The 11916-nt window shown below is 46.9% G+C and overlaps 1 protein-coding gene across 1 annotated transcript in view; it reads left to right on the forward strand.

The window, feature by feature from the left end:
* Window positions 1-6722, forward strand: part of gabrd (gamma-aminobutyric acid type A receptor subunit delta) — a 26538-nt gene extending 19816 nt beyond the window's left edge. Inside the window, exons 4-9 of the mRNA XM_062542187.1 lie at window positions 2022-2242; window positions 2537-2619; window positions 3683-3820; window positions 4456-4611; window positions 5022-5230; window positions 6371-6722. Of these exons, the coding sequence (XP_062398171.1) occupies window positions 2022-2242; window positions 2537-2619; window positions 3683-3820; window positions 4456-4611; window positions 5022-5230; window positions 6371-6721 (1158 nt within the window). The 3' untranslated portion in view covers window position 6722. The remainder of the gene's footprint in view (window positions 1-2021; window positions 2243-2536; window positions 2620-3682; window positions 3821-4455; window positions 4612-5021; window positions 5231-6370) is intronic.
* Window positions 6723-11916: the final 5194 nt, after the last annotated feature.

Consider the following 11916-nt stretch of genomic DNA (forward strand, 5'->3'; position numbering starts at 1 on the left):
CTTCTCTGAGCGTGTGTGTGTGTGTGTCTGTGTGTGCGTATGTGTGTGTGCGTATGTATGTGTGTGTGTGTGTGTGTGTGTGTGTGTGTGCGTACAGTATGTGTGTGTGCGTATGAGTTTGTGTTTGTGTGTGTGTGTGTGTGCGTATGTGTGTGTGCGTATGAGTTTGTGTTTGTGTGTGTGTGTGTTTGTTTGTGCGTATGTGTGTGTGCGTATGAGTTTGTGTTTGTGTGTGTGTGTGTGTGTGTGTGTGCGTATGTGTGTGTGCGTATGAGTTTGTGTTTGTGTGTGTGTGTATGAGAATGTGTGTGGGGTGTCCTTGATCCCTGTATTCTCTGAGCATGTGTGTCTGTGTGTGAGTGTGTGTGTGTATTGTGTGTTTTCATGGTGTCCTTGATGTCCCCTGTGTGAGTGGGTTTGTGTGTGTATTTGTGTGTGTATGTGTGTGTGTGTGTGTGTGTGTGTGTGTGTGTGTGTGTGTGTGTGTGTGTGTGCGTGCGTATGCATGTGTGCTTTTTTCACGCCATTAGTGTCCCTTTCCAGTGAGGTATATATGTGTGTGTGTGTGTGTGTGTGTGTGTGTGTGTGTGTGTGTGTGTGTGTGTGTGTGTGCATGTGTGCGTGTGTGTGTGTGTGCGTGCGTGCGTGCGTGCGTGCGTGCGTGTCTGTGTAAAAAAACGCCCCCCACATTTATTGGCATCCCTGGTAAAGATGAGTAAAAAGAAGTATTAAAAAATTTCATTTGGCCGTTTTATCTTAGTCTCACAATGACAACAATGAAGGGGAAAATTCAACCTTGAAGGGAAGCAAATGTATTATGAGAGAAGAAAAAAAAAAAAAACTTTGCCCGGAATCATGTTCTATGGTCAGATGAAAAGAGAAATTAACCTTCAAGGTGGATTTGGCCCACACAGAGAAGCGTCTGTACTGGAGAGAGCCTTTTTAAATCCAAAGGCCCTGGGAGCCTCTCTCTTTATGGTTCACGGCATAATGAAGTCTGGGAAAAACCTTGGCGTTTAATTCAACAATTTTGGATGCCTCGGCCAAGACACTAAAAGTGGGTAATGATTGGATCATCCAGGAGGTCAATGGTCCAAAACGTACTGTACTGTAGGTCCAGATCAGCACAAAAAAAATTGTTTACTGAACACAAAATCAAGTTTGCTGCCATGATTGTCTCAGTCCACTGATTTGAACTCCATAGAAAGCTAATAATAATAATAATAATAATAATAATAACAACAACAATAATCTTTATTTATACTTTTCTAAACTGACTTTTCTAAATATAGTTACAACATGGTTTGCATATAAGAATAAACAGAACAAAAGCAAAACAACAATTAAATGTCTAAAAACAATGCAAATCAAATATCAACATTGTCAAAAATAATATATAAATACTGCAATAATTAAACCCTATACAAGGCAAGAAACAAAACCAAAAACCAGACTAAATAAATAAAACAAAGCGTGTGTGTGTGTGTGTGTGTGTGTAAAGCTTATGATGAGAATGCACAAGAGAGGACCTGGGAAATCTGACAAGATATTTTCTAAAGAGGAATGCTCTGAAATCCCTTGCTGTGTATTCTTCAGCTTAATGAAATGTTATTAAAGACACGTGTGTTTTTATTAAAAAATATATATGTTTTTCTCTATGAGGAGCCTTTCCTTCTCAAAATTTAGCTCCCATTGGATTTTCCCTCGTTGTTTTCTTTGAGGAATCACATTAAGTCAAGTCGAGTCATGCCAACCTTATTTATAAAGCACATTAGAGACAGCATAACTAATCCAAAGTGTTTCACATATAAAAACAAAACAAGATAAAAACCAAGATAATATAGTAATAATAGCAGTAGTAATGTTAGTAATAGTAATAACTGTGTGTGTCTGTGTGTGTGTGTGTGTGTGTGTGTGTGTGTGTGTGTGTGTGTGCGCTTGTGTGTGTGTGTGTGTGTGTGTGTGTGTGTGTGTGTGCGTGCATGTGTGTGTGTCTCACCGGTGTCCCTGTGCTCTGGTAGGAATACACCATGACGGTGTTCCTTCGGCAGAGCTGGCGAGATGACCGGCTGTCGTATAACCACACCAACAAGACGCTGGGGCTGGACAGTCGCTTCGTGGACAAGCTGTGGCTACCGGACACCTTCATCGTCAACGCCAAGTCCGCCTGGTTCCATGATGTCACCGTGGAGAACAAGCTCATCCGTCTGCAGCCTGATGGAGTTATCCTCTACAGCAGCCGGTGAGTGTGTGTGTGTGTGTGTGTGTGTGTGTGTTTAGCTGAGGCTGAAAATGTTGTTGTTGTGTGTGTGTGTGTGTGTGTGTGTGTGTGTGTGTGTGTGTGTGTGTGTGTGTGTGTGTATGTGTGTGTGTGTGTGTGATGTGTATGTGAGTGTGCATGTGGAAGTGTGTATATGTGTGTCACAGAGATTGAATGTGTAATCATGTTTCCACGTGTGTGTGTGTGTGTGTGTGTGTGTGTGTGTGTGTGTGTGTGTGTGTGTGTGTGTGTGTGTGTGTGTGTGCTAACCCACAGGATCACGTCCACTGTGGCGTGTGACATGGACCTGACCAAGTACCCCATGGATGAGCAGGAGTGCATGCTGGACCTGGAGAGCTGTGAGTGACAGAATGACCTTCACAACGACCTTCACTAGCACTTTACAGCTACAGAACGACCTTCACTAGCACTTTACAGCTACAGAACGACCTTCATTAACACTTTACAGCTACAGAACGACCTTCATTAACACTTTACATCTCCAGAATGATCTTCACTAGCACTTTACAGCAGCATGCTAACACCTGCTATCGCTGCCACCCAGGGTGCTATAGTGCCTGTTAGAGCTGAACATATTGCACCATAGGCCTTGTTCAGACTAACTCTCCAAATCCAGTTTTTAGAAGATACAGATTATATACAGATTTTTTTCATAAATCCACAGTTGGAGATCCCAGCAGACACGCCATCTTGGAAATTGGATTTTAAATCAGTGTGTACTGCTTGTGGGCAGAACGGGCCTAAAGAACCCAGACCTTGCCCTAAAGAACTCAAGCCATAGCCCTATCCTAAGGAACTCAGGCCCTAATCCTGTCCTAAAGAACTCATGCCCTAACCCTGTCCTAAGGAACCCTGGCCCTGTACTAAAGAATCAGGTGTGTGAGATTGTTAAGGAGGAGAGGCAGCAGGAAGCTTGATTGACAGCTTTTAATCCACAGGAAATGACACAAGCACACTGCCAATCCCAGGAGTCCGGAAAGGGGAATGGCAGAGAATAAAGATGCCCTTTAGAGAGATAAGAGCCTTTATCTGACAGGAGTCCCAAAGAGAGAAAGAGAGAGAGAAAGAGAGAGAGGGAAAGAGAGAGAGAGTAAGTGAGAGAGAAAAGAAAATCTGTCTGAATCGCCAACTGCATCTAAAATGTGTGTGTGAGTGTTTGAATCACAAACTACATCTAAAACCTGTGTGTGGGAGTGTTTGAATCTCCAACTGCATCTAAATGTGTGTGTGTGTGTGTGTGTGTGTGAATGTTTAAATCTCTAACTGCATCTGAAGGGCTGTGTAAGTGAGTCTGAATGTGTATGGACACTTTAGATATATCTACCACTCTTAAGAATAATCCTCTATGGATATGTGTGTGTGTGTGTGTGTGTGTGTGTGTGTGTGTGTGTGTGTGTACAGATGGCTACTCCTCTGAGGACATTGTGTACTACTGGTCAGAGAATCAGAAGCAGATCCACGGGCTGGACAAGTTGGAACTCTCCCAGTTCACCATCACTCACTACCGCTTCCACACCGAGACCATGAACTTCAAGTCAGGTCAGCGAGAGTGTGTGTGTGTGTGTGTATGTGTGTGTGTGTGTGTGTGCTGTGTGTGTCTCTGTGTGTTTGTGTGTGTGTGTGTGTGTGTGTGTGTGTGTGTGTGTGTGTGTGTGTGTGTGTGTGTGTGTGTGTCTGTGTGTCTGTGTGTCTGTGTGTGTGTGTTTGTGGCTTGTGTGTGTGTGTGTGTGTGTGTGTGTGTGTGTGTGTGTTTGTAGCTTGTGTGTGTGTGCTTGTTTGTGTATGTGTGTAAGTGTGTGTGTGCTTGTGTGTTGTGTGTGTCTCTGTGTGTGTGTGTGTGTGTGTGTGTGTGTGTGTGTGTGTGTGTGTGTGTCTGTGTGTCTGTGTGTTTGTGTGTGTGTGTGTGTGTGTGTGTGTGTGTGTGTGTGTGTGTGTGTGTTTGTGGCTTGTGTGTGTGTAATTGTTTGTGGATGTGTGTGAGTGTGTTTTTGTAGATGTGTGTATGTGTCTGTGCCTGTGTCTGTGTATATGAGTATGTGTGTGTGTGTGCGTATGTGTGTCTGTGTCCAGTTTCTGTGTTCAGTTTCCAGCCTGTTTGTCTGTGTGAGAGTTGTGATCACAGCGTGTGTTTATGTTTATTGTTTGTTTGTTTGTGTGTTTGTTTGTGTGTGCAGCGGGCCAGTTTCCGCGCCTCAGCTTGCGTTTCCAGCTGAGGAGGAACAGAGGCGTGTACATCATCCAGTCCTACATGCCCTCCATCCTATTGGTCGCCATGTCCTGGGTGTCCTTCTGGATCAGCCAATCAGCTGTGCCAGCCAGAGTCTCCCTGGGTAAGACAGCCAATCACAGCTCTCTCTGAAGAAACTCAAACACTGCAGATGGTTCCAAGACATTACAATGAATCCTCACACAACACACAACAAACACGCCTTCCTATACCCCCATCCAGGAGAGTGTAACAGTTACTCAGTCCTACAGTAACAACTTGCTGCATCACCACAATAGCCAGTTCCAACTCCATGCAGAGGACATCCAATGACAACGTCATGACCAATGAGTGTCATTGATTCTAACACATAGGGCCATGGACCACAGTTCTAACCCACAGTTCTAACCCATAGTTCTATTCCACAGTTCTATTCCACAGTTATGTCCCATAGTTCTAACCGACAGTTCTATCTCACAGCACCATGTTGTGAGTCTCTCAGGTTCAGTAGTGACCACATGTGTGACGTTGCAGGAATCACGACTGTGCTCACCATGACAACGCTGATGATCAGTGCCCGCTCGTCCCTCCCGCGCGCCACGGCGATTAAAGCGCTGGACGTGTACTTCTGGATCTGCTACGTGTTCGTGTTCGCCGCGCTCATCGAGTACGCCTTCGCCCACTACAACGCCGACTACAGCAAGAAGGAGAAGAGGGACAAGACCGAGAAGCAGAACGCAGAGGTACGCATCATAAACAACAACAGCAACAATAGTAAACACTAGTACTAGTACACCACAGGGACAAAACAGAATGCAAAGGTACACATCATGAACACCACCAACAACAACAGCAACAACAACAACAGTAAACATTAGGACACCATGACAAAACAGAATGCAGAGGCACACATCATAAACACCATCACCACCAACAACAACAGTATACACTAGGACACCATAGAGACAAAGCAGAATGCAGAGGTATACATCATAAACACTACCAACAACAACAAAAACAACAACATCAACAACAATAAACACTAGGACACCACAGGGACAGAACAGAATGCAGAGGTAAACATCATAAACACCACCACCACCACCAACAACAACAACAACAACAGCAGTAAACACTAGGACACCACTGGGGCAGAGCTAAACAAGACCTGTGCGGTGACTGCAATAAATTAGAATTTAATTGAACCACAACAACAATTAGATTAGATTAAGCAATTAAACATTGAATAATATGAGAGGTTGGGTAGTGATACATGTGAACGAATAAAATGTATTATGCACAGTAGTGTATATGATTTATGTTAAATACTGTGGGTATTTTTCTTGTGTTTTGTGACAGTCCTAATGGCTTCCTGTCATAAAGAGATTAAGAGTCGGTACACAGCAATAGGGAAACAGGCTGAATCTCACAATTCACAATCTTTTCAAACTTCAGTAGAACCGCAAAGACCCACTGCATCCTCCATGCTAGTCACATGGGACCTCTGTATGTGTGTGTGTGTGTGTGCTTATCACATGGGATCTCTGGAGCTGTCTGCTCTCAATAATGACCTGATTATTCGTTAGTCCAAAATGCAATAATCTGGTGTCTTTCTGTGTGTGTCTGTGTATGTGTGTGTGTCTGTGTGCATGTGTATGGTTTGTGTGTGTGTGTCTGTGTCTGTGTCTGTGTCTGTGTCTGTGTCTGTGTCTGTGTCTGTGTCTGTGTCTTTGTCTGTGTCTGTGTCTGTGTCTGTGTCTGTGTCTGTGTCTGTGTCTCTGTCTGTGTCTGTGTCTGTGTATCTGTGTGTCTGTCTGTATGTGTGCGTGCATGTGTGTGTGTGTGTGTGTGTGTGCGTGTGCGTGTGCGTGTGTGCTCTCCAGTCCATAGTGAAGAACGGGAAGCAGGCGATGGTGCTGTTCTCGTTGTCGGTGGCGGGGATGAACCAGGGGCTGCTGATCCAGAACCGGCCCCAGCAGCGGGGGGGTCAGCGGAGCGGCTCGGCCGACGCCTCGGGGGCGGTGACGCCGGGGTCAGGGGGCGGGGCGGCGGAGGGCGAGACGTCCAGCCGCGGGAGCCGCTCACGGCGGGGCGAGAGCGGGGACGAGAGCAAGTGCTGCCGCTGCGCCTTCAAGCCCATCGACGCCGACACCATCGACATCTACGCACGCGCCGTCTTCCCCGCGACCTTCGCCGTCGTCAACCTCATCTACTGGGTGGCCTACACCATGTGAGGGGGGGGGGGGGATATACCATGTGAAGGGGGGGATATACCATGTCAGGTGGGGGGGGGGGGGGGACAGGATGATCTATACCATGTGGTAGGTGGCCTATACTATGTGAGAGGGGGTGGTCCATACCATGTGTGAATGTGTTTCGGGGAGGGGTGGGGTATACCAGGTTGGGGGGGGGTTGGCCTTTACCTTGTGAGGGGGGGTCAAGATTATAAATACCATGGGTCAGGGGAATGGACTATACCATGTTCTGGGGGTGAGGGGGCGACGGTCAGGATGACCAATTCCATGGGCGGGGGGGGGGGGGGATGATCTATACCGTGTCGGGGGTAGCCTATTCCATGTGTGTGTGTGTGTGTGTCTGTGAGTGTGTGTGTGGGGTGGGGGGGTTAGGATGGCCTATACCATGTGAAGGGGTGGGTAGGGGGTTTCTAAACTATGTGAGGGGGTCAGAGTTGTGGTTATGAGGTGGAGAATGTGACAGATGAACACCCCTCCCAAAACTGAGGAAATAAGCCCCCCCACCCCATATAAAGTAGGAAAACTGAGATTGTATTTTGATTTTATTTCTGATGATAGGCCAGTGTCCCTCTCTGCAGGGAGGATATACTCCTATTCGCCTCCTCTCTGCGGGGAGGTGTTGGCGCTGTAGTCTCCTCTATACTCCTGCGCTTCCTCTCTGCAGGGAGGAGGTGTTGGCCCTGTAGTCTCCTCTATACTCCTGTGCGCCTCCTCTTCCTCTCTCCAGGGAGGTGCTGTTGGCCCTGTAGTCTCCTCTATACTCCTGTGCGCCTCCTCTTCCTCTCTGCAGGGAGGTGCTGTTGGCCCTGTAGTCTCCTCTATACTCCTGTGCGCCTCCTCTTCCTCTCTGCAGGGAGGTGCTGTTGGCCCTGTAGTCTCCTCTATACTCCTGTGCGCCTCCTCTTCCTCTCTGCGGGGAGTTGTTGGCCCTGTAGTCTCCTCTATACTCCTGTGCGCCTCCTCTCTGCAGGGAGGAGTTGTTGGCCCTGTAGTCTCCTCTATACTCCCGTGAACCTCCTCTTCCTCTCTGCGGGGAGTTGTTGGCCCTGTAGTCTCCTCTATACTCCTGTGCGCCTCCTCTCTGCAGGGAGGAGGTGTTGGCCCTGTAGTCTCCTCTATACTCCTGTGCGCCTCCTCTCTGCAGGGAGGAGTTGTTGGCCCTGTAGTCTCCTCTATACTCCCGTGAACCTCCTCTTCCTCTCTGCGGGGAGTTGTTGGCCCTGTAGTCTCCTCTATACTCCTGTGCGCCTCCTCTCTGCAGGGAGGAGGTGTTGGCCCTGTAGTCTCCTCTATACTCCTGTGCGCCTCCTCCTGCTCCGCTAGCTCAGCTGTAGAAGACCGCGTGTCCAGATGTCACATGACCCACAGAGGTGATGCACACCACACCTGCATGTGGTTACATCAGGTGGCACACACTCCTCTGGTGTGTGTGTCTGTGTGTGTGTGTGTGTGTCACTGTGTGTGCTCTCTTCTCATATACTGTAACATGGTCGGTTCTGCTAACTGTCACCCATCCACCCACATAGACTCAGAGACTTGAGAACTCCACCCCCCCACCCGCTATCGCCCCATCACACACATACACACACACACACACACACACACACACACTCAGTGATGCCCTGGTCAGAACAGGAGGGTCTGCATGGCTATTTATCCTCTTGAGATCCACTTAGTCTGTCTCGCCCTCCTCTCTCTCGCCCTCTGTCTCTCTCTTTCTTTCCCCCCCATCTCCCTCTCTCTCTCTGTCTCTCCTCTCTCTCCTTTCCCCCTCCTCTCTCTCTCTGTCTCTCTCTCCTTTTACTTTCCCATCTTTTTCTCTCTCTCTCTTCTGTCTCAAAATCTCTTAATCTTTCTCTCTCTCCTCTCCCTCTCTCTCCTCTCTCTTCTCTCTCTCCCTCCCCTCTCCCTCCTCGCTCTCTCCCCTCTCCTCTCTCTCTTCTCTCTCCTCTCCCTCCTCTCTCTCTTCTCTCTCTCCCTCTGTCCCTCCCTGCTCCTCCTCTCTCTTCTATTCTTTTATGTTTGTGCACTGTTCTCTCCCTCCTCCCTCTGCGAGTGTGAGTGTAAGCGCTCGTGTGTGTGTGTGTGTGTGTGTGTGTGTGTGTGTGTGTGTGTGTGTGTGTGTGTGTGTGTGTATGTGCCCTGCTCTCTCCTACTCTTATCACTTCCTGTCAGGGCTGACTGCCCCTCTACCATTCCAAGCAACTCCTGTGCAACACCTGTGTGTGTGTTGGTGCGTGTGGGTGTGTGTGGGTGGGGAGTTGTGTGAGTGTGTGTGTGTGTGTATGTGGCTCTCCCCCCTGTGCTGCTTTAGCTAGAGTTATATTTCTATTTAATGGTGAAGGAGTGTGTGCAGTGTTGTATCTTTGGGGAGTGTGTATGTGGAGCTGCTGCTGTGGGTCTGAATTGGGCTGGAGCTGTAGGGGTCACACACACACACACACACACACACTCCAATGAATCACCAGGAATGAGCTACTGTATTAGCGCACAGCTTTATGTTCTGAACACCTCTCATATGCACCTCTCTTTGTCTCAGAATGCATCTCCTCTTTTTCAGAATAAAAAAGACTGAAACCAAAGCAAGTCTTGTTGTGTCATTGAATTAACACCTACCCTACCCTGTGGTATGTATTTGAGGTGTGTGTGTGTGTGTGTGTGTGTGGTGTGTGTGCGTCTGTCTGTTTGAAGTGTCAGAGTGTGTGTTATCATGCACAGTACAGTTGGATGGAAGTTTGGCTTAGGTGTAACCCCCTTCCCCCCATACACACACACACACACACACACACACACGCACACAGCGACAAACTATTTGCTTAGAATGTTCATCTTACAGGTGCATCTCAAAAAATGATCTTTTCCCGTAATTTATTTTCAAAAAGTAAAACTTTCAAATAATCTAGATTCATTACACCTGTAATATTTCAAGCCTTTTTCTTGTTTTAATCTTGATCATTCTAATCTTGATGATTAGGGTTTACAACACATCGAAATCCAAAATCCTCAATCTCAAAATATTAGAATAAACAATGCATGATACAGAAATGTCAACCTGAGATAATCTCTAATCAGCTAAATCACATCAACACCGATGGTTCCTGAGCCTTTAATCTCTCAGTCTGGGCAATGGGATTATCCACGACATTCTCATTTTCTAATATAGACACACCTGTACGCATAACCCAGGTCTTTGGTGAGTGTGCAGGCCACTCAGTCGATGTGTTGAGTTTCCTGTGAGTGGTCGCTTGAGTGTTGACCACAGGCCTCGACCACAGGCTCTACTTCCTGCTTCTTGTGTTCATCAATACCACATTAACTACCTGTCTGTCCGTGATGTATGGCCGGTCGATGTCAGTCAATATGAACTCCCCTTCAGTCTATGATGCACTGTATGTATCTGTCGATATTAACCATCTGTCCGTCTATGATGTATTTAACAGTCAATATGAACCTACAGAGCTCCATTGAAAACAAATTGTACACAGGCATTTAACGACATCATCGATCAATACCATGTGACCTCATCAATCAATCTAATGTCATTAACATTTTATCAGGTGCAGTTAGCCTGACAGTGGAGCGCATGACCACATCCCTGTGTGTGTGTGTGTGTGTGTGTGTGTGTGTGTGTGTGTGTGTGTGTGTGTGCGCGCGCACAGGGGTGTGTGAGATAATTGCATTGATACATTGTCTTTTATGTATAATAAAACTTCACATTGACAAAGAGTTTATGACCCACATTTATGTGACAAACCCATTTATGTCACACAACCAGACAAATTAGTGATATCTGAGTGTCTTAGTTTTAGTGTGAATCTGATTTGTGTTGATTGTGATTCACTGATGTATTGTGTTTATTGATTGTGTTATGAAACTGAGTGTTTTAGAGTTATACATATGCGTCTTTGTTACCCTCTACTTCCTTAGCGTGTTAACCTCTAATTTCTCAGTGTCCTTTCGTAAAATCAATCTGGCACTCAGAAATTGGAAATGGCTTTGCTGCAGAGCTTTTAATCTATCTATGTATTTATTTATTTATTTGAAAGGTACCGTGTACAATTTTAAACATAATTGTTTCCATTCAACGCAGTGTATCCGAGTTTGAGACAGCCCATTGTTACGACACCCCATTTAACTTAATTGAATTATTCCAAATTGGAGGCATTGCGTAATCTCTAATTAGTTCTTTAGTGAACTAAAAAATGTCGGTGTGTTAGTGTAAGCGTTAGCCTGGACACTGTCTGTCTCTCTGTCACACTGCAGACGTCCCGGAGCTCACCCTCACCCTCACACACCACTCTGGAGTCATCTCCACTTCTCACACACACACACACACACACACACACACACACACACACACACACACACAGACACACACACACACACACACACACACACACACACACACACACACACACACACACACACACACAGGGGCGGGCCTCGGCTGAGCTTACCCTCACACAGCACTCTGGAGTCATCTCCACTCCTCACACACACACACACACACACACACACACACACACACAACCTGAGCCAGTTCTGGGAGTGGTAGAGACAGGTGACGGAGGGAGGGAGAGGGAGAGAGAGAGAGAGAGGGAGAGGGAGAGGGAGAGGGAGAGGGAGAGAGAGGGAGAGAGGGAGAGAGAGAGAGAGAGAGAGAGAGAGAGAGGGAGAGGGAGAGAGAGAGAGAGAGAGAGAGAGAGAGAGGGAGAGAGAGAGAGGGAGAGAGAGAGAGGGAGAGGGGGGTGGTTGGAAGTGAAAAGCGATAAAAGGAATCGGGGTAAAGACTAAAGACAGAGATAGCAGCACTGCCTATCATATATGAATGTGTGTGTGTGCACATATTAAAGTGTGTGTGTGTCTGTGTGTGTGTCTGTATTTATTATTGTGAGTGTATCAAAATGTGTGTGTGTGTGTGTGTGTGTGTGTGTGTGTGTGTGTCTATAACAGCAATGCTGGAGATTCACATAAAGGCTGCAGACATGTCTCTTTGTGCTGCCCAATCGCTTGGCGCTGGAGATGAAGTCGTTTAGCAGCTTATCATGGAAGTGTTGGGAGGGTGTGTGTGTCTGTGTGTGTGTGTGTGTGTGTGTGTTGGTGCTGGAGATGAAGTGGTTTAGAAGTGTATCATGGAAGCGTTGGGAGTGTGTGTGTGTGTGTGTGTGTGTGTG

This window comes from Sardina pilchardus, chromosome 7, assembly GCF_963854185.1.
Source record: "Sardina pilchardus chromosome 7, fSarPil1.1, whole genome shotgun sequence".
Lineage (NCBI taxonomy): Eukaryota > Metazoa > Chordata > Actinopteri > Clupeiformes > Clupeidae > Sardina > Sardina pilchardus.